This window comes from Colias croceus, chromosome 8, assembly GCF_905220415.1.
Source record: "Colias croceus chromosome 8, ilColCroc2.1".
Lineage (NCBI taxonomy): Eukaryota > Metazoa > Arthropoda > Insecta > Lepidoptera > Pieridae > Colias > Colias croceus.
Genome location: NC_059544.1, coordinates 7,573,968 through 7,597,200, shown reverse-complemented (window position 1 = coordinate 7,597,200; position 23,233 = coordinate 7,573,968). Strand labels below are relative to the sequence as shown.

At 33.2% G+C, this 23,233-nt stretch overlaps 1 protein-coding gene across 4 annotated transcripts; it reads left to right on the top strand.

The window, feature by feature from the left end:
* The first annotated feature begins 452 nt into the window (after positions 1-452).
* Positions 453-23,222, top strand: LOC123693991 (hrp65 protein-like). 4 transcript variants are annotated; one of them, XR_006751750.1, is made up of 13 exons: positions 453-606; positions 709-887; positions 1,534-1,833; positions 1,943-2,197; positions 2,375-2,605; positions 2,696-2,997; positions 3,081-3,189; positions 3,273-3,427; positions 3,792-4,014; positions 4,895-4,960; positions 18,820-18,858; positions 19,106-19,163; positions 19,499-23,222. XR_006751750.1 is itself a non-coding variant. In XM_045639278.1 (11 exons), exons 2-11 carry the CDS (start codon positions 714-716, stop codon positions 8,693-8,695), a joined length of 1,926 nt encoding a protein of 641 aa, XP_045495234.1. In that variant the 5' UTR covers positions 453-606; positions 709-713; the 3' UTR covers positions 8,696-9,671. The 4 variants fall into 4 exon arrangements, 3 of the variants coding, with proteins under 3 accessions (XP_045495234.1, XP_045495232.1, XP_045495233.1); XM_045639278.1 differs by lacking the exons at positions 18,820-18,858; positions 19,106-19,163; positions 19,499-23,222 and adding an exon at positions 8,576-9,671 and having other exon boundaries at positions 2,384-2,605; XM_045639276.1 differs by lacking the exons at positions 18,820-18,858; positions 19,106-19,163; positions 19,499-23,222 and adding an exon at positions 8,576-9,671.
* Positions 23,223-23,233: the final 11 nt, after the last annotated feature.

Here is a 23,233-nt window from a genome sequence, read left to right as displayed (position 1 = left end):
AAATATTTTCTTCAGTAGCTTACTAGGTACTATACATCAATCACGTTAAAATTGTTATGAATTTATGTTAAAGATAGACAATTTTTTATGAAGTGACTTCGAAGTGTGCTTCGAAGGCACATTCGAATTTCGAAGGTGTTGACCCTTCACCCACATTCGCGACGTTTCCATGATTTAACATTTATGAGGATCAAACAAACAAATTCTGTGATACTAAATATTTTTTTAGGAATGAAAAAATTTTAAGCAACTTTATGTTATATAAGATAAGATGTTATAGTCCAGTAAGATGATGCATCGTCGTACACTTGTCGTACATATTGGGGCTACGCAAATTGCCGGATTGCGAATGGACTGCTTTAAATTTCTCAACCAGGGCTGCCAACATGACAAAAGGCTAAACTTTCCTAATTTGTATAATTGTATATATTGCTATTTCCGCTAGGTATGCCGCCATCTTAAGTTTCACTTTGCGTCGGTGTGTCGCTAAAATATACGCGTCGGCGAAGTGAAGCATAAAATAAGTTTTGTACATTTAATACTGTTTAAGTAAAACGTTTTAAACATAATATAAAGAAGAAAAGTTTTTTTTTAATCGAGAATTAGGTATGTATATTCTCATTGTTTCTTTATGTATTATAAGAGCATTGTAGTATAGATTCCGCACTAATGGCGTCCATCAATTTAGCATCGCTATCATTTTTACAGTACCTATGCAAATGCAAGCCATGAATCATTACGGCAACAGAGGATTCGGAGGGCCACCTCAACCGCAGAGACAGGGTGGACGACGTGGAAATAATAGAGGCGGCTTTAGGAACAACTCGAGATTTGAACATAATCAAAGAAATCACAATCAGCAAGGAGGTCAGCGTCCGAATAACGAGGTCAGTGCCATTGTTAAAAACACCAGTTAACGGTTTTCTCAATTTACTTTTTAATATTCACTCAGATTTGATGTTACCAGGTAACATCAAATCTGTTGGAATAACTGGTACAAAATCTTAAGGTAACAGTTACCTTAAGATTTTGTACCAGTTATTCCCAGCCCATTTCCGCCATTTTGTTTGCGAATTGCGATGATATTCATCTCACAGCTCACTTTTGTAGTATAAAGTTCCGTGGATGTTTCTATTCTAGCGTACTGCCATACCACTGCATACCCATGTTCGACAGATTCACGAAATATTTTTTATTTGATGATGTGTCAATGTTCTCATTTTTGATGTATGTATGGATGTATGTATACATATTATGATTTAATATAAATTTACTAAATACATTTTAGTGTTTAGTTGCTTCAACAATTTAGTGTAGTCTGTAGACAAATAAGTATGATACCTATCTGTTAAATTTCTCTTATTATTTACAAGATTTTTAATAATAAAAAAAACACATTATGTATGTGTCATATTATATTTTCTTTATTTATCTAACTAATTCTAATGAATCATTCTTTGTAAATTCCGACAAAGACATTTACCTAACAATACATATTGTTTTCTGGTTGGTTTATAAAATAGTTTTTTTTAGCCACCTAAACCTGTACAACAAGATAAGCCACAACAGCCCTCACCTGCGCAAACTCCAAAAGAAAAGGAGGTGGCACCACAAGTGAACCAACAAGTACCGCCACCACAACAAAAGCAACAACCACCACCACAGCAACAACCGCAGCAACAGAATAAGCCTCAGCCCCAGCCACCGCAACAACAGCAACAACCACCTAAACCAGTGGCAACTAACACATTGAACCAAGATTCTAAAGATAATGTTGATAAGAGTATCACTAATGAGCCCAAGAATCAAAGCAATCAACCACCATTCCAAAAGGTGAGAATACCAATTAATTGATGTACAATTTAATTTTATGTAAAAAAAGTTTACCATTTAGTGTTTGTTCTCAAAAAAAAAAGACATTTAAATATTATTTAATTTTTAGAATATCAATGGAAACTTCGGTGGCCCAAATAAGCAAGGTGGTACCTGGGCCCAAGGCAATCCAGCAAACAAAATGGGTGGTAATTTTAATAGAGGTCCAAGAGACTTTGGGCCAAAGGGACCAGGAGGACCAGGTGGCCCTGGAATGGGAGGGCCAGGTCACCAAGGTGGGCCGGGGCCTATGCGTAACAATAACCAGCAGAGAAATAACAGCCGCGCTGGTCAATATGATGGAGGCAAACCAGTGCAAAGAGAGGTATGTCCTACATTGTAGTGATGTATACTACATTATTTGATTTTCTTTTATTACTCAGTCTACAATTTTAAATTTTATTTTTCTTTACATAAATAATATTTTTTCTTACAAAGTGTTTCTTTGTTTTGTTTTGTTTGTTACTAATTATTATTTTTTGTCTCTGCTAAATTAATATAGTTTAACCAGGAACACATGTTAGCCAACAAATTAAAAGATCTTATGGGACCATTGACTGATTTGCCATCAATTGAACAACCTGAGGTCAAATTTAATGGAAGAAGTAGATTGTACATTGGTAATCTAAGCAATGATATAACAGAAGAAGAGGTTCTTAACATGTTCGGACAGTTTGGAGAAACGGCTGAATTATTTATTAACAAGGATAAAAACTTTGGATTTATCAAAATGGTATGTTAGCCAAATCAATTTATATGTTTCAAATACAAATTTTGTTTCAATATAAATTATTTGATCATATAAAATCAATTGTATTTTTAGGACTACAGAGTTAATGCAGAGAAGGCAAAGAGAGAATTGGATGGTAAAATGAAGAATGGCAGAGCAATGCGGGTTCGATTTGCGCCACACAACAGTGCAGTGCGCGTGAAGAATTTACCGCCATTTGTTTCAAATGAACTTTTGTATAAGGCATTTGAAATTTTCGGCAAAATTGAAAGAGCCTTTGTAAGAGTAGATGAAAGAGGAAAGACATTAGGAGAAGGCATTGTAGAGTACGCACGTAAACCCAGTGCGTTGGCGGCAATAAGAAATTGCTCTGAGAAGTGCTTCTTCCTCACGTCGTAAGTTCTGCTTTCAAAAGAAATAAAAATATTTTATGTATGATAAAGTATGTATTGAATTAATAATGTGCATTCCTTCATAGGTCACTACGCCCAGTTATTGTAGAAAATTTAGAAGAGCCAGATGAATTTGATGGTTACCCAGAGAAGAATATTCCTAAGAAGCACCCAGAATTCTTAAAAGCGCGTGAGGTAAACAATCTTTTAAATAAATGATCAAAATGAATTTTGTACTTGTTTTTAGAATGTTTACTAAAATTAAATTTGTTTGACAGATGGGCCCCCGGTTTTCTGAAGCAGGCAGTTTTGAACACGAGTATGGAACAAGATGGAAACAGTTACATGAGCTTCACAAACAAAAAGAGGAGGCTCTTAAGAAAGAATTGGCTGCAGAAGAGGAGAAACTCGAAGCACAAATGGAATATGCAAAGTGAGTGTGTTTCAGTTTTCAATTAGAAAAATTTTGATAAAAAAAATTTAAGGATTATATAAAGCATTTTCAATTTAATTATAAAAAAGTGATTGTTTTGAATTTTCAAGCTTAATGAATTTATAATATATTTAATCATATTTTGTAATATTATTCATTTATATATTATGTTTATCCCCTTCATTGAGCAACCGTATCAATTTGAAGAGTGTGATATTGTTAAGGAAATTAGCATTCAGCATGTCACTGTTGCTGGAATTTTTCTATTCAAAAATTTATACTTATTTAAAAATGGAATGCCATAAAACTAAAATATCAAGTTCATACAGCATGTCGGTAACGTATTGTGTGGTGCACCGTGCAGGTACGAGCACGAGACGGAGCTGCTGCGCGAGCAGCTGCGCGCGCGCGAGCAGGACCGCGAGCGGCAGAAGCGCAGCTGGGAGATGGCGGAGCGCGCGGCGGACGAGCGGCGCGAGGCGGAGCGCGCGCAGCTGCTGCGCCACGAGGAGGAGCTCGCGCAGCGCATGCGCCACCAGGACGACGAGCTGCGCCGCCGCCAGCAGGAGAACACGCTCTTCGTGCAGGTAACGCACATACACCAGATACAAGATATTACACTTAAACACACACAGACGGGCACAGGAGAACACACTCTTCGTGCAGGTAACGCACATACACCAGATACAAGATATTACACTTAAACACACACAGACGGGCACAGGAGAACACGCTCTTCGTGCAGGTAACGCACATACACCAGATACAAGATATTACACTTAAACACACACAGACAGGCACAGGAGAACACGCTCTTCGTCAGGTGCTACACATATCATATACGAGATATTACACTTATACACACACACACACTTTAGCAGAACATGTTCTTCGTCAAGGTGCATGCTTATACATGGGGTGATATGAGATAGTTACACTCAAACACACACAGAAGGACACAGGAGAACACGCTCTTCGTCAGGTGCTACACATATTATCATATACGAGATATTACACTTACACACACACACACTTTAGCAGAACATGTTCTTCGTCAAGGTGCATGCTTATACATGGGGTGATATGAGATAGTTACACTTAAAATACACATTGATGAGATTAACTTGTGAAATTATTGTATTGTCACTGATCCTTGATAAGTGCAAAGTTTGAATTTGAATAAAAAGTAGGTCTTTTGACAAACATACAATTGATGATAATGAAAAGTGTGTTAAAATCGCGCAACCCCCGCTTCGCTCCCGTGTGTACAATACGGCTGCGATTGAAGAAAATATAGAAATTGTATAAGGTGCAATAAGAAATTTAATTAACTTTATAAATGTCATATTTATTTATATTTATTAACTTCCATAGCGTTTTTTTGGCCTATTCTTTTAAGTCACTATACTGAAGTTGTTGCTGTAATATGATCACAGTAAAATTATTAAATGACATTTTTATTTACAGGCACAAAGGCTAAATTCAATGCTCGATCGTCAAGAACAAGGCATGTTTGATCATCAGCAACCAATGGTAAGTGCAATTAATTAATATGATGAAACCTACTTCATAATTATTATATTTTCATAGAAATTTGAGGTGAAGAATTTATTTAAATACTTATTATAATTTGGTCAAACAGGTGTATATTGAACTTTATCATTCTATAACTACATCTTGCCACTTTAAAAAGAAAACTTTGTAATTCTGATGACTTAAACATTTTAAACATGAAAAGCCGATTTGTGGTATTTATGAAAGCTATTTATGTAAGTCTGAAGAATATTATTAAATTGTTTAATTGATATAAATAATTGCATTTTATCTGTGACTGTATTTGATAGATTACCAGTAGATTGTAAAGGGCTTAAATTTCGTCAATATTTTTCTTTGTCGCATATTTGTGACATTTTCATAAAAGTATAAAAACTGCATTCATCAAAACAATTACTTATGCCGTCTATTTTGATTTTCAACTGTTCAACGAAACGTGATCTAATTATAATTTTGCTGCTATAGCCGCTGGCTTACGGCGACTTCTACTATGTACTTTTTATGGGTATAATTATGTAATTACGTCATAATAATAAAATAATTAATGAAGGTCCTTAAAACTCAACTTACTATATTAAATTCCATAAGATTTAGAAGCTAAGAACATGACTTTAATTAAAGACTAAGCAAACCGGATAAACTATAAGTACAAAACGTTTATAACCTATAATTATGTAATTCAGTATACTGAACCACAGTATGCATATGGAACAGTACACAAACTAATTTACAAACGTCCAAATCGGCAAACTTACACAAACACGTGTATCAGAGAGTCTCATAAAGACTAATAAATATAATCCAAAGCAGATTGCTGTCAGTAATTGAGTGCCGCAACGAAACAAATTATTGTCACTTATAACTGTATTTCAGCGATGTTTAGAAAAATGCTACTAGCATATTTCGTAGTCCAAACTACTATTTTCTTTAGTTTACGTGGTCGTTATATTATATTGAAATAAAAATACTTTAACTTTTTTTTTTTTTGTAAAATAGTTTTTATTTCAATATTCAACCTATATTTATAAACTTTATTGTAAAATTCATTCAATTGATCACTAAATAACTCAAATGTTTATAGAAAAACAGAATATATAACGAAGAAGTAACCAACTTGGTATGTAGGTAATTGACATACTGTTCCACATTTATACTGTGATTAAACTTCCGCAGGAAATTGCTTGAGGTATTCGTATGACGTGTGAATTAACTGCGTTTTAGCACCTTTACTACCTACTGCGAAACTACAACAATACAATAGTATTGTTCAATCAAATTGTGTAGTTGGTGGCAGTATACGACATAAAATTGTATGTGGCTATTTATAATAATACAAGATTGTATTGTATACTTGCTAATTTACTAACCAAAGCCAAATTATCTATAATATAAAAATGAATCCCAAAATGTGTTGGTAACTATTTTACATAACATAACTTTAGAACAGCTGAACCGATTTCTTTTTTTTTTTTTATTATATTCCTTGAAGTACGAGGATGGTTCTTATGTATAGAAAACGTGAATATGTACCACAGGCGAAGCCGGGGCGGACCGCTAGTGTTCTATAATAATAATTAATTAATGAAAACGTAAGATTGTATTGAATAACTTTTATAGACTGATTGTTGAAATTAAAACAATGGTTTGTGAATGATTTTTATATTTTTTCATGTGATACATGTTTGTTAAACAGAAAATTTGCATAGTTCGCCTTGTTGGCTCGTTTATTGCATTAATTATAATATTATAAACCTTACACGTAAACTTCCAATCGTTTATTGGAGGTAAAGATATATATTGTCAATTAATCAACAATATTTTTTTCATATCATGAAAGCGTTAGAATGGTATATCAGTACCATTTGAATTTGTTTTAGCGTGTTCGTAATTGAGTATTTGAATAAAAAAATTTTTTGTGCTAAATGGAAAGATTATATATTAGTTTTATAACAAAACTATTTTTTTAAATTTTTTTTTTTGCAATAATTCAAAAGTTATTTCAAAATAAAAATTAGTCTTTGAATCCAGTACCGAAAACACACCGACAACTCCCGAAGCGTCACCCGGACGCGTGTGACGTCATAATGTTAGTTTTCACACATTGCAGTTGATACAAAAAGGTATACAACTATAACATTTTGACGTCACATCTATGGTGACCAGCCATGGCGCGTTTATAGTCACGTGATTTTAATTTAAATTTCATCAATTTTTAATTGCTTATAATTAATTGAAAAAAAATTTTTTTGGAGTTTTTTGCATTAAATATCAATATTATTAATAATAATTAAATAAAGTTTTAAAATACATGAAAAAAATCAATAATTTTTTTTTATTCAAATACTCAATTCGTATTGAATAATTTTCTATACGAATACGGTAAAACCTTTTAAGTACCACAATTTTATTGAGTAGACTACTGAAGTATGTCTCGATTATTGTCGGGTACAATTTCTGCAAGTCTAATAATCTTATTGGTCTAATGGGTCAGGAATTCACAATTTTTTACGTGTTCTAATTCTACATTATAATCTTACTATTAATTTTATTTATTTAAGCCTTTTTACACATTGAAACGGTGATCTATTAAATATAGTTAACATATAAGTGCTTCGGCCAATAACATAACATTGTATTTATTAACCTGACCTGAGATCAAAACAATTTGATATATTGCGAAAGTGTCTTCACTTTTCTAATAAAATAAGTGTTGAATACTGTTGCAAATTGTATAATCATTTTATACAGCATGAAATAACACTAACCACTGCAGTACATTATACTTTAAATCAACAATTTATTGGCGTTGCAAAAGGTTATTATAATTCAAGGGGTTGCCAATATTGTTCCTCGCTCTGATTGAAGATCTGCGCTCTGCATTTTTGTGCCGGGTTTTTTATAATGACTCAAAAAGCTATTAAATTATTTTTTTAGCATAATCAATCGTGAAACTCACATAAATAATAAATACTACAAATAAATGTCTTGTAATTTCAAGTAAAGGAATGTTTTATTTAGGTTGTAGTCTGTATATAGACATGTATAATATTTTATGTGGTGTAACCGTGTTGATCAGAATTTTCATACTGTAGCACTTAGCAGTATTTTTTATTTTTATAAAATGAAAAATATAAAACGTCGGCTCTTGTCAGAAGGAGAAGGGGAAGCCTTCACTTACTTTCTCTGATGAAAAATTTGACAAAAAGTTAAATGAGAACATTAGAAGCAAAGAATATATTCACCAAATTTAAATCAGAAATTTCATGGAAGCCGTGTAAAATCGCTTCAAAAAGTTACAAAATACGTCAATCAAAGGTTTTAAAAACCAATTTATTGTAGGTCTTTCTGGTATAGATTACGGGGTCAAGCAGTTTTCTTTTTATGTAGTAAACATATAGATTTTACTTAAAATAGCAACATGATGATTTGTAGTGATGATTTTTGGCAACCCCAATTCCGGCATTTTTATTAGCAAACGAAAATCGCCTACGGTATATGTGTTTTGCACATTATGGGTCAAGGGCGGTATTTTATAAAATAATAATAATTTAGTTGGTCACTTAGAATTGCCACTTTTATGATTGCTCACTTTAGGACGGAGGCTTCAGAGAGCAGTACGACATGCAACGTGGAGGTTATGAGGACATGCCGCAGAACCGTGGTTGGGAAGGACGCCAAATGGACGATTATCCGAATAAACGTCGTCGTTTCTAAATATTTCCCTTATAGTCACACGACACACGTCTGTGCCAGGGCACTCTGTCGTTTGTTAGGGAAGTTTTAGTTAGGATCAAATAAAGGGTGTCATTTTAATCTACATCTTTGAGAAATAATTTTATTATATTATTAGCTCGGTCCCATTATTTGCACTAATCTAAGGCTTCACTACAAACCATTAAAAATAATTAGGCAATATAAGCAATTTAGCACTAAAGTTTTGTTTATTATAGAATTTAAACTTACAATTAATCATCGAAATTAGGAAACTATAAAGTTAATTACTTGTACGGTTTTAACTCGTATTTTCGTTTCTTAATCAAGTCGAGTATAAAACAAATATTAATATCTGTTTCTGTTTCTGTTTTTGTTTTTACATGCGGTCTTGATACTTCGTAATCTAAACACACTTTCTTCCGTTACCCAGTTAGGTAATAATTGTATCTTATTTCTTACACAAATGTTAGATTGAAGCTGATTAAAATTACTTAATACATATTATTATAATGGGTGTTGTCACTAGACGGGCCCCACACATTATTTTTAAAGACAGATAGATAATTTTCAAATAAAAATTAGGCTTTATAATAACTGCGTAAAACAATTTGTTCATGACAAGCTATTGCGAGTAAAAATTTTCAACCTCTTAATGTTTATAATAATTATAAAGTACATCATGTGCCCAACAATGAAAAAAATATATGCAGGCTATGGCTTGCGGCACATGCGTTAATAAAATTAGTTTGTCATAGTTTTTCTATGTTCCGTAAGAATTTATTCCGATAGATATATTACGTAAGATCCACCGTAGGTTCTTAGTGTAAGAGTTTGCAGTTTGAATGATCTGAGAATAAGTGTGACATTTAATTTTGTGAGTTAGCGTATGAGTGAAAGATTAGAGAATATTTATTTGAGTACATTGAATTACTATGTAATTTGTTTTTTTGCGTAAATAATAAATAACTTTACTTTACACATATTTATCTTATTCTTTTGATGCCCCTATTTGTTATTTAAACAATATTTTTTAATCTTATTGTGTATACCACAGTAAAATTAATCTGTTGTAAATTTTCCTAATATTTACATAGATACCACTACTAAAATATAAGAGAAATTACCAATAAGTTACCCATGAATAGAATATAAACAACGTATAAATTTTATCAAAATCTGTAATCGTTAAATTTACTAAAGGTTATATTATATAAATTTGATATATCAATAGCATTAGACGAAATATGTTATAATAATAGAAGTTCTCTATTAATAGTTCTCGTTAACTGTTGAAATATTGGATGGTATAATATTATAATTAAATCAAAAACTATTCTCGCTTTGTGTCGAAACGCTTGGAATGTAATGCTGCTTTGTTCAATTAATCTTGCTATATCAAAAGTTACAGTACATACTACATACATTTCTATGCAGCGTTCCGTTGCGCTTCGCTTTCTCAAATAACATTGAGATGAACGCGAAAAGATGGAAAAAAAGTAATAAAAACCATTTATAAGTAATGCATAGCGAATATTGCATTTGATTCTTATATCGAGACGAGAGTTTGTCATAACAAGAACTTTTCAAGTATGGTGAGTTGTACCTATCACATTTCTTTTACTATATCACTTAAATAACACTTATTGATTTTGCGAATTTCAGACTGTTTTATCACTCTGTGGAGTAAAAAACGGACGATCTGTAATACGTGTCATAATCATCGTCACTTATAAGGATAACTGCGTCACCGCGATTTATGGTGCTACAAGGATCTTTTGGCGCGTCCTAAAGTTTATTCCTTATCCCAGTCCTAACGATCCTAACGATCTATATAATTTAATTAGTTATTCCACAGGCCTATGGTTGTTGTTGTTTGTTTCCTAAAAATGCTTAACGATTTCGTTCCTGAATTTTCTGAATCAAAGGAGATGTTTTTGTATAGACAAACTTTAGTTGTGTCGCCCTTCTGTCTTTGTCATCCAAGTGCCAAAAGATACTTGTAATACTGTATTTTTATTCCAACTGCAGCAGGGAACGCAGAACCGTGCCTGGTCATGGGCATGGTAATAAACTGTTCACACTGCACATAATATTATTATGATCTCAAATTATTGCTTAATAAAAAAAAAAATAGTTTAATATTAACTATATTTGGCGTAGAACATAAATATGAACCTTTTAAACTGAAAAATGCAACCTCATGTTAGAATACTAGTTTTGTAAGGAAGATTACAAAACTTTGCTCTCTAAATCTTATATACCTGTGTACATTACCTGTATACATACATAGTAAGAGCTGAAAAACCGATCGCGTCTGGAATTGGTAATGTAATTTTTTTCCTTTTAATCGGTGATGTACTGTACTTACAGTACGTATACATATTATGTAGAATTGCACTGGCTCACTCCTACACACAATAGTGAGGGCACACGTCTATTCCAGTCCGGCATAGGCCGTCGACTGACAACTACAGACTACTACAGCTATGAGCTAACCCCACCCAGTGTATACGTGAGACAATGTAGGTATATATCTATTTCATAGATACACTACAGGTGAGTATAAGCATACAAAAACTTGCAAAGATGAACTTCTATATGTATTTGTATTTTTATACAATTATTGTTTAATTTCCGCAAGTCGGTTGTGAAGTTCGATCAAACATATAAACTTACATTTTTACATTACACAATAAATAATAAATAAAATAAATAAAAATTCTTTATTGACAAAAGATTTTACATGTTGAAATATTGAAGTCTCTGACTCTCAAACAATTTTCTTAACAGGACATTTTTGAAGCAAATATTGAAATGACAAATCGGACTATTCATATTCAATTCAATAGTAGTTAATTAAATTGCCAATATATTTTAGAAATAAGGTACATTTCACCTAGACTAGGTGACCTAGTTTACATTTTTTTTGTAAGTGGGGAAGTCTTCCAAAGATACCCATTATGTCGGATTCTTACCGACTAAAACCCCACTGTGTTCCGTCGAGCCGCTTTAATGATGTGGCCGCGAGTATTGGTTGGAATTCTTCCGCTACCCCCTCGGCGGCCGCGGCAGCCGGTCTAGTCTCCAGGCCAGGCGCAAGCCAAGAACAGGAAAGGTGGTTTGCCTGTTCTACCCACCACCTAGTTTATCTACTATAAACAGAAAACACTTACTATAAATAGTAAATACCCAATTAAAAAATATATACATACATATATGTATATAAACATGGGTTTAATTATTTAATTTAGTTGCTTATATTTTTGTATCGCGCGCAATTTTTTGGCTTTTGCTCAGAGAAAAATTCTACATCAATGCATCGGACTTGCCGGAGTCGAGTTTATATTCCGAGACATGTTTTTTGTATTTAGTTTTAAACACTTAGTTCTTTTTATATATCATACTTTATATTTGTTTAAATAACCATAGGTACAGTAATCCAAAAGTAATAATGCGCATAGAAATCTTCGTCACTGCTCACTGTTCGGCAACTGTCATATTCCCGGAGCGTCCGAAGATGATATCTATATAGAGTGGTTAAATGCATTCATTTTCTTCATGCATAATTTAGTAAAAATAAATGTTTTGTGCTAAAAGAGAATATGTATTTGTAAGTCACGATTTTGTGTCGATAATTCCTTGTAAGTAAATAAGCGAGTATAACCCCACGATTGCGAATATATCTTTGTTGGATTGATTTACTTAGAAAATTTTATAGTACTTTTAAAGTGTCTTACTGAAACTGGTCTAATGATGGAAGAAAAGAAGGTTAAATAACACAAAATTTATGTTGTATAAAATATGGTTTTCATTTATTATGACAATTACAAAAAAATAAAAATAAAAACAATCAAAATCAGGGATTATCTTTATTTCTGACATTTTACGTACATCGGAACTTTCATTATGCTCTTCTTCATTTTCACTTTCCCTACTGCCATCACCTGTGTAAATCATTTCATCGATTAATTCAATTCACCTTTAAAAACAAAACCAAGAAGGGTACGTAATAGCAGCTCTATATAATTCCACACAGAGAGAACTCGTGCAGTCACCACCAATATTTAAAGACAACTGACGGATTTTTGAGTTTTTGACTGACAGGCTACCGTCACCTACCGCCCGATTTGTTTTTGATTGTGTATGACCGTGAATTGACTTCTATTTCTTTTGAACAAAGTGTAAAATGCAAGTTCGTTGTTTAGGGCTCTTACGATTCAATGATTCGAGTGTCTTCGGAAATACGACAATAAGCGAAGATTTGCATGCGCATTATTAATTTTGGATTACTGTACTTATAGGTCTACTAGAATCTGATGGCATATTTTTATTTAAGAAATAAAAAATTTTCATGTGGCAACTTATTTGACAACTATCAAATTGGTTGTCAAATTATTTGTCTTTTTTGCAGTTAATGAATAATTTTTAGGATTTTGTCTAAAAAATCTTCGAAAATGTCGAAAATGCCGCTGCGATCACAAGCGAGATGTGTTGTTTATATTGTTGATAAGAAAACATTCGATGAAGAAGGGTCCAACACATCACAATTTTCAATTTTGAAGATTTTATTGGTAAATTGGACTTACCCGTTTTGATACTTTAAATTAAAAAAATATTATATGTAGGTAACTATAATATTGTTTGTTGATTAGAATATAATTTTATGAAAACTTATTACAGGAGTTTCCAATACGGCTATTCTTCAAGTCAAAGCTGTCCAAGTCAATTTTATAATGTGTATCTGTTAATATGTACTTACGAAAATAAACATAGTTTTATTTTATTTTTATTTTATTTAATAAAAAAATATAAGCAGTTTTGATCTACATTATCATTATATCGATATTTTCACATGGCATACTGGTAATAAATATACAAATATAGGTATGTGTAAATAATAATAATATGTATTACCTGTATACTGTATAAAAGTAATATGTATAATTGTACCTATATTATACATGTAAGTATGTACCTACCTACATAATATTAAGTGGATATCTCATTATTAAGTACAGTATTGTCCACTTAAGTAATGTGACTAATGATATTGAGGACAAAATAAAAAATAAGCAGTATCAAGATCGTTCAGTCCATTTTCCCTTTTTTTTTTTTTTTTTTTTTTTATAGTGGGGAAATCTTCTTAGATACCCCCGGCTCCCGGGGATGGAGCCGTGGTTATGTCGGATTTCTACCGACTAAAACCCCACTCTGTTCCATCGCGCTGCTTTGGACGGAACTGCGGGAACGGTTACGACTCTACCGCGTGTCCCGCCCAGCAGATGCCCGTTTCCAGGCCCACCACTAGATCCCCCCTCGCTGGCGGCTGCTGGAACGAAGGCTTACGCCACCAACGCGCAGACAATGGATTTTTCCCCGCTCCATCATCCGCGTTCCCCCGAACCCCCGACTCCATCACCGTCCGGCCGGAGGGTGCACGTCAGAAGGTCCTCCAATGTGTGAAATACACGTCGGGGGACCCTCCGGCGCACTTTTATAGAGATTACCTCGCAGCCCCCACCTCACCAGAGGTGGCGGCCCTCGGTCCGGCCCCACGGACCGGATTACGAGTTGGCAGACGGCCGTTTTACAGCGGCCGCCGCCCCACACCTCTCTGCAGGAGTCTCCGCGCGTCATCACAATGACGCGTCGGGATCCCGCCCTCCGCTGCACGGCGTGGCTTGCTAAACCAGCGAGCCCGCCGCGCCGCGACCTCTGGCCGCCATCCACCGCCGCATAAAAGCCGGCTCCTCTCTGGTCCACAAACAGGACCTCTGCCGTCGGGTCAGTCGAGGCTTTCCAACCCCAACTGCCGTTCAGCGCCACCTTTGCCTAGTGGACACGGGGTCCACCAAGCCACGACCTCTGGTCGCCATCCCACGCCGCACACAGCGGCCGCTGGGCCACACCTAGCCCTGGCCGTCGGGCCGGTTGAATCTCCCCGACTCTAAACCAGCCGTTCAGCCCCTCGCTGGTCCAATTTCGCTTCACTCAGAGGGCCATAACTCTGAGCTACTGAGCCCCTCCGCCGCGACAAGGCCTGGACCGTTGGGGGGAGTCCATTTTCCCTAGGGTTGCACACTCAAAATTTTGATTTCCCTAATTGCCATCAGATTCTGGTTTACCTATAGTAACCTACATGGATAAATACCATAAGCAATATCCGAAATATTCCACAACTATAATGGCATGCAACTAGTTATATGTAAATAGTTTTTGCTATACTAATTAAATATTCATAACCGCATTTATGTTTACAATGATACTAAAAAAAATTAAAATACGTTCTTCAACTTCTGCCCGAAAAGTTATGATGATACTTTGCTGCATGTTCAAATGATAATCAAACCCCAAAATATTTTGGGGTTTGATTGTTTTTTGTTGTTCGGGCTGTGAGGAGTAGATACGATGTCAATGTGATATTATTCAGTTACCAACTTACAATTTGAGTTCTATTTGTCTAAGAAATATTAAAAGTATCAATAATAAGTAGTCCTAAATAAATCTATTTTATTCTGCACTATGTTGGTTTCTAAGTACACGGGAAGATATTATTATGTAAGTATTTATAATTTTAACTGAGCAGTGAAGAAATGGGAATGAAACTTGCTTCTTTATAGCAAGAAATCTGAAATGCTCACTGAAATAGACAAAAAAATTGACACACATGGGGGTTAAATAAATCGACAAAGCAGTCGTCTTTTAGTTGTAATCTGTTACAAATGTGTCACGCCTTAGAGACCCTGGACCACATAAATCAGGTCCTCGCAACCTAATTGCGTTTTATAACTATCAGCAAATACATCAAAAAGCTTTGGAGCCTTAACCCTTAGCTGGTATCGCTCAACTTGGCCAACTTAACTGGTATCGGGGGTAAAAAAAGACCCCATGAGAAAATTAAAAAAAAATGTTATAAAAACAGGTTTTTTACTTTTTAATACTCTTTTATTAATTAAGTAACTCGTATAGTAAGCATTTAACGACAATATAGTGCTCTATAAAGTAATTAACCATAATAATTTTTCAAATCAAATTATATCTTATTTTTGGTTTAATTTTAGTGATGTTCACTTTGAGATCCATAAATTCTACAAAAACTAAAAATTAACATAAAAAATATTCTAACTATAGTTTTCTTATATAGTCGAAATAATAAAAAAATCAACTTTTATCAAAAAACATAGAAAACAAAAAAAATGACAACATATGTACCAGTAACAAAATTCTTAGTAAAATTTCTAACATTTAGAACATATGATCGCTGTTCGCCAGAGGTATGACTAGCTGCTTCTTCTTCATCATCATCTCCTTCGCTGCTACTATCAGAACTTGAAGTTGAGGAGTCAGCTTCTAATACACTCTCTTCAGAACAAGTAGCTATCTCTGCTTCCTCACAATCACTTATTTGTTCATCATCACTTACAGAAGCAGCTGGTCTGTTGAAGGCTTCCGGTTCATTTTCTTCTTTTTCGTCCTCTAATAATTCAGCTATTTGATCGTCAGTCAAAAAACTCTCCGTAATGATCGTTTATAACTCAAAAAATAAAGAAAATAATTTTAGAATAAATTCAGAAAAACTTACACAAATGGTATCGGGGGTGATTTTTGACCCCAGCAGTGTACGTACCTCGGCTCCTTGTAACAGAAAAGTAACACTTGTATGTCGTCCGTCTCACGCCCGAGATGTTATGAGATTAGCTAGATCAACAAGAGTGTAAGTTATAACACTAAAAAGTTATGACCAAAATTTCGTTGCACTGGGGTGATTTTTGACCCCCGATACCAGCTAAGGGTTAAACCAATATTCTGTCGTGCTTTGTAAAGGCGATGTCTTTGTATGAAGGTTTTCTTTATTTATTCTCCTATAAACTAAGAAAAGCGATACGGTTTTTTCTTGACTTATCTCAGTAAAACGTACCTATCTAACAAATGTTAACTTATTATGAGTCTTTCGTTATTGTGGTCTAGATGATTGTAAATACTCAACTGTGCAATTCTTATTGCTTGTAGATTTGAATTATACAGGCTTCTTGCAAAGAGCCTTTTCAGATAAATCTAAACTGTGAATCGTCTAGATTGGTCTCTCTACTACTCTTTATATATCCAGTTTAAGCAAATCGTTATTTCTACATAATGACAGGGTAATAGTGCTGCAATACAGTTTATATATCGTCGCTTCTTTTCCCATTTATCGTTATTATTTTGCTTTGCAAATATATATGGATGTGAATAAAGCGGGTCCAGTGTGAATAAATCAAAATTACAAATTAAAGTACATAATAATGCCGACGACCTATAGAGTATCTATTTTGATACTTAATTTATTTTGGTTCTTCTGGTGCTATTATGCCTAAACTTTCCAATGTTTATTAAATTTAAAATTTTATATTTTCAATGTTATATGAAGGACATCCTTCATAGTACGAGTAGTTATACCTGGATAAATGTGATTCTATGTTCCTTCTCTCCTATTTTCATTGATTTCGAATCCTTCGTCTTTTTGGATTTCACTTGCCAGACTGCTCAGTATCTTGAGTGGCACGATTTTTTTCACTTTAGCTTGTTTCTCGACCATAATTTTAATTATGAAATCAATATCGAGTCCCCAAGGAAGACGAGACAACACAGAAGAATTACAGTTAATAGTCATGGAAGAATTTTTTCTACGGCTAAACTTATATGTGGTGCCGGTTTCTTATATACAACAAAGAAGCACGTGCTTAATAAATATTAGTGGTAAGTTGAAATTTGCAAAGATGCTGATAATAACTTTGTTTCATTAAAGAATGCTAATAAAGTGGTGGTTTAATTTTCACCGACAGACATCATTTTTTCATATAAAAAAATCTAAAACGAATCGTCTATATATTATATAAAACACCAGTCGACATCTAAATCACCATTTGGTACTTCATTCTTTATTGAAATATAAGTTTTCTTAAATATAATGCGATGATCAGCTGTTGTTAAATAATTCGCATTATAATACCTCATTTTTGTACTTTTATGCTATAGATATAAATGTGTGAAAAAACTCCAATTTATTTAACCACTTTAAATTTACACTAAAAGAAGAAAAAAAAAATATAAGGAAGACAACATATTTCTTATTATACCCAGATTAATTCCCAAACACACAGCGGATTGGTTGTAGGCGGGGTAAAAGGGTCAATACGAGTAATAAATAGATTGCAAAAAGCAATATAGGGATCGATTAACGGACTGGCCTTCGCGTCGGTTGGATATGGGTGTAAAGAAAGAGGGGGGACATTGTACGCGCAGACACTTCAACAATATCACGTAGTTTTTATTAGTTTTGTTATAAATAAATATCGCAAATGTCAAAATATCACACAGTCTGCTCACGAATCACTTAAAGAAGTTAAATTCTTACTTTATCTAGAAAGGCATAGTACACGATTGTGTGTTTGATGCTACACTGCACCTGCCTTCTTCGTTGCGCCCGTTGTGTGTCTTTGGGATTTAATATGGCGTCAGAATAATGTTTTGTCTCACGAAACTTATATCACAAATCAAGTTAACTTTGCCATCGTGTTTTTGATACTTTTCAGATGTTCATATTTAAATATTTACTTAATGTGAAATATTTGTGTAATTTCCATAATAATTGACTAGAAAAAACATGAATTCTTATTTACGGACATATTTAGGCACGTTAACATTATTAATGTTATGGGAAAACACTAACAATTTGGCCACATTTGTGGGGCATTTTAATACTACCGGGAATGAAGGGATGGCTCTGTGCTTATTTTCCTGATAATTGTATTCCACACTTACTGAATTATTTCCTACTGTTGTTAAGTTTATGTTTAACTAAATTCAAATATTTAATTGAAACAAAATGTATGATAATTTTATATTGTATTGAACATTTGAGTATTTAATACTGTTTTCAGATAAATCAGCCAAAACTTCTTACAATATTATTAAAAGCTTATTGAATATTTCAAGCATTTGTTTTTATTATATGAGACTGATCACTTATGAATTAAATTACAATGTTGGAGTAACTGTTTCTTAAAGAGTTTTCATTTGTAGTCTCATTGATCACTTTAAATGTTCAGTTTACACTTTATTTTAATATTTTATATATTTTACAGGTATCAGTGTTTAGCTAGAGACTTTTTTGGATTTCTAAGGTACGAGTACTTAATTTATTGTAAGAGTAATTGTTTTTGTTATGATTAAAATTTAAAATTTAAATGTAAGATGTTTATAGATCACAGTTTTAAATAGTGCGTTTAATACTTAATATTGAATATATTCAGTTCTTAGTTCCGTTATTATTTATTTTAATTCCATTAAAACTGAACAATCTGTTTTTTTTATTAATTGAAACCCTCATTTATAATAGGAATACAATAGTATTTTTTTATTATTTTACAGTGGCTCTCAAAGACAACGGTCGCACACCTCATAGTTCAACCTATCCACATTGTATACGGTACGTTTTGTTCTTTTGTGTCTAAATCTAAATTTTATTTATTTATTTATACATAAACATGATGAATTCTTATCATTTTGTCTTCTTTTCCCGTCGGATAAATGATGACGTACAAAACTAATAAACTCTGATACATTCACGAACAGCTATCTATTGAATTAATGTAATTCAAAGTATCAAGTCAAGTATCTTGTTTGTTTTAAAAATATATACTTATATTTTCTCTTGAAGGATACGTAATTTTAGTAGATGGCTGTTACGTTCCAATTGTTTCCAGTTTTGTATGTTTTAATTATGGTCTAAGAAATGTATAGTAATTGTATTCTTCGTTTCAGGAGCGGTTGAAAAATTATTAGGCGTGAAAAGGGAAGAAATTTATATGTAAAACTCTTGAGCTTGAAGAATATTATTATTTAAGATGTTCTTAGCTCCGGAATCATTAGTCCTCAAAATATACTAAAGAGATTTATTTGTAATCTATAACTTTTGATAAATATTAAATATCAATGAATATCGAATTGGAAACTTCTAAACGTATGAAGCAACGGATATAAAATAATCAATTTAATATTTTAAAATATCTTATAGTTCAATGAAATAAAATATCTTATTGTAATGAATAGTGTGCGTAACATAATTTACCAAGTTAGGATTTTAACAATATTTGTACCGTCGATGTAAAATTAACTAATTATGACAGAACATTAATGCTTGTGAGTCATGATATTACACAAATTTATAGTAATTTTTATATTCTCTAAGCACATAATATGTAACACTTGTAACAAATTTGCTGTAGCATAACTTGTCCATTAGATTTATAAATTTTCATACAGCTTTAGTTTTGTCTTCGTCGTATTTATAGTTATATAACAATTATTTTATCATATCAGTTGTCCTCTGTTTGCTTTATTAAGAAATCTTATAATAGACTAAGATCCCACTGCAGGATTGGTGCGTTCACAGTTTTTTTTGCTAAAACCAAACTTTTAATTTATAATAAGGAGAATATAATATGCGTTAATCAACTTTTAAGTGTACATCAATGATACATTTTAATTTTATTTGCAAATTGGTATATTTTAGCATATTTCTTGTAGATAAATATTTATATTTTAAGAATTCACATAGAGCAGAATGATTTAATGTAATAGTAAATTTGACTCTGAAATCCACATGACTAGTTAAGATAGTCTCTTGGACAACTAAGCATAAAAGACATCAGAACCATTTAAAATTCAGTGAAATTGAAACCGTCACAATATTCTCAATAAATATAGGATGGATTTCAATTTAGAATCCATAAATAAATGACGCCACTTTTAATTTATTAGTTATTCCCCATAATATTGTCTCCTGGACAACGACAAACTTAAAACTTTTCATTTAACTTGTAAAATAATAATGAATACAGGATATTTAACAGTTTATAAATTCACTTTTAATTATTAAATAATTTTGTAAACCTTACTGTTTTTTTAGTAAGTAATTAAGTCGATAATTTGTCTTTAGCAGACAGGGACAAAATGGTTGTCCAGTGGACATATCCGGCTGTCCGTAGGACATACTCGGGAGACCAAAGGAGATACTAGTTCTTTTATTGTAAAAAAAAAAAACTGACAATAATTATCAGTTTTATTATATTTTTTTACGAAAGAATCAACATTACAATAAGCTATTCAATAATGAATAGATTTACGAACGTGTCAACTCTTACAAATTAACTTAAAACTTAACTTGTACTTTGCTGTCTCGATAAATGACTAATACCTCTGTGTATCACATTTTTTCAGAGATTCAGTGAGATATGCAAAACTTAATAAATAATCTTCAAAACAAAATTTCTTAATCATAGCAGATATCCATAGGTCTGGTCTATATGAGCTATTTTCTAAAAACATTAATATCACATGAAAACTTTTAATATTCTGTGCCTCTGTTGTGTTCAATGTCCGGGGTTGGAAGTTTTTTAATTATATCAGTGAATTCTACATAGGGTTTATCTTTCTCATTTAATACAAATTGTTTTCCATTTTTTACACATTTTAGGAATTTAACTCGATTTCACCGTCTTCATCGATATCGGTTTCGGCAATGCACCGATATGGATCGTATGATTTACCTTTGGTGCTGTAAACTTTGACTAAAACTGAGAAATTAGTTTGCTTGTAATGGATTATTTATTACCTAGTATCGTAATTGCACAAATCAGTCTTTGCCGCTTTCATTTTCCTGGTTATTTGTAGTTTTAAGACTTTCGTAAAAGCTGTGATGACATTGAGGTATCAAATTGGCAGTACACAATGATATCAGATCTCTCTTTTTGTGATTTTGTATTGCTGGTGCTTCATTATAAGCATGTTCCAGAGTTATATTTTCTGAGATGCGGCTCCTATGTTTCCTACTCGTATCCACAATTTTAAAATCAAGATCTGAAAATGAAGATTTGTAGCCAAATTTGTATGGATCTTCTTTTTTTTACTTGGATACATTTGATGTCACCCCATACAATTTTTTGACCATGTTCGTCTATGTTGAAAATTTTCACCATTTTAGACAGTTTTTTCCAGTCATAAATCTGTTGGTAACCTATTTCATTGACTGTAAAAGGTTAACCAGTTTTTTGGCTGATTTTAGTACCATTGCCATTTGAGCAGGTGTAAATATTGGGCCACTTCTCAGCAATCTTCTCTTTTCTCTTTCTATTAAGGAATGACTGTTATCAGCATCATTCTGAGTGTGTCCTGCTATTAGAAAGTTGTGGGTTATTATATTTATGTGTAAAGCTTGCACTGCGTACATATACATTGACAGAATAAATTTATTTTTAATCTGCCCACCACAATTGTCGCTGTAAAAGATAATTTCTGTTTTTGGACCCACATTTTCTAATAACGAAAAAACACACGACCCTTTTCATTGGCCCCTCTTTTGGTAATACCTCCGTGCCAAGCGTAACAAAAACCATCTTTATTAATTATGACACATTAAGTGAAATTAATGAAGTTTGATTTGTAGTAGAATGTAGAAACTTCTTGTGGCAATGGAACGACAGCTCATAACCGACCAAAATCGAAGATCAATATATTGCCATTAGAATTTTTCGCTCTGTCAACATCTCTTTTTTTCATAACACTGGATAGATTTTTCTCAGTAATATGCATGTCATAACCATCTTGAAGATCAATTTTGCCTCGGGTGAAGCATTTTTGAACGCTTCACATTTAGAACATTGATCTTTTTTAGGTTTGAAAAAAGCAATGTTATACCTCGTGTGTTCATAAGTTTTGAGACGAAATAAAAGTTGCATATCTTTTGTAATATTTAGTTTATAATTCTAAAATTTATAACAACATATTAAGTGAGTAATAACAAACAAAAAACTTTCATTATTACTCAAAATGTCCACCCTTATTTTTTATACAAGCCCTCAGACGATTTGGCCAGTCATCTATAGCGGCACGAATCTTTTCCAATAGAATTCGCTTTGCCTCTCGGACAAGAGCTCGCTTCAGTGACTCCAAGTTTCGTTGGGACTTTCGGCAGGCCCTGAGCTCTAATTCAGTCCATAAAGAATAATCGAACGAGTTGAGGTCGGGGCTGGAGGAGGGCCATTCGTTAGCCGCAATGAAGGCCGGCACATTCTCCTTCAAACAAGCTTGTGGTGGTTTTTGTCTTATGTGATGGCGCTGAGTTTTGCTGGAAAACCCAATCCTTGTTGTGAAATAAAGTATGAGACAAGGGTTTCACAACAGGCTCTAAAATATCACTTTGATAATTCTTGGCTTTCACCTTGACACCTTGTTGGCAGAAATGCACCGGAGTGACACCTTCATATGAAACTCCCCACCATACCATCACACTAGCCGGATGATGAGTACGCAAGACATTCCGTGCTGAAGGTGGGACGTCCTTGCTACCTTTGGCATACACTTTATTGTTTTGTCGGTTGAACTTTTCTTCGACAGTAAAGATTTTCTCATCAGTGTGCCTAGTGCGAGTTTTCATCGAGTACGAAACGTTACTATCGCGTTTGCGTCACAGCCGAATTAGTATCGAACAGCGCCCCT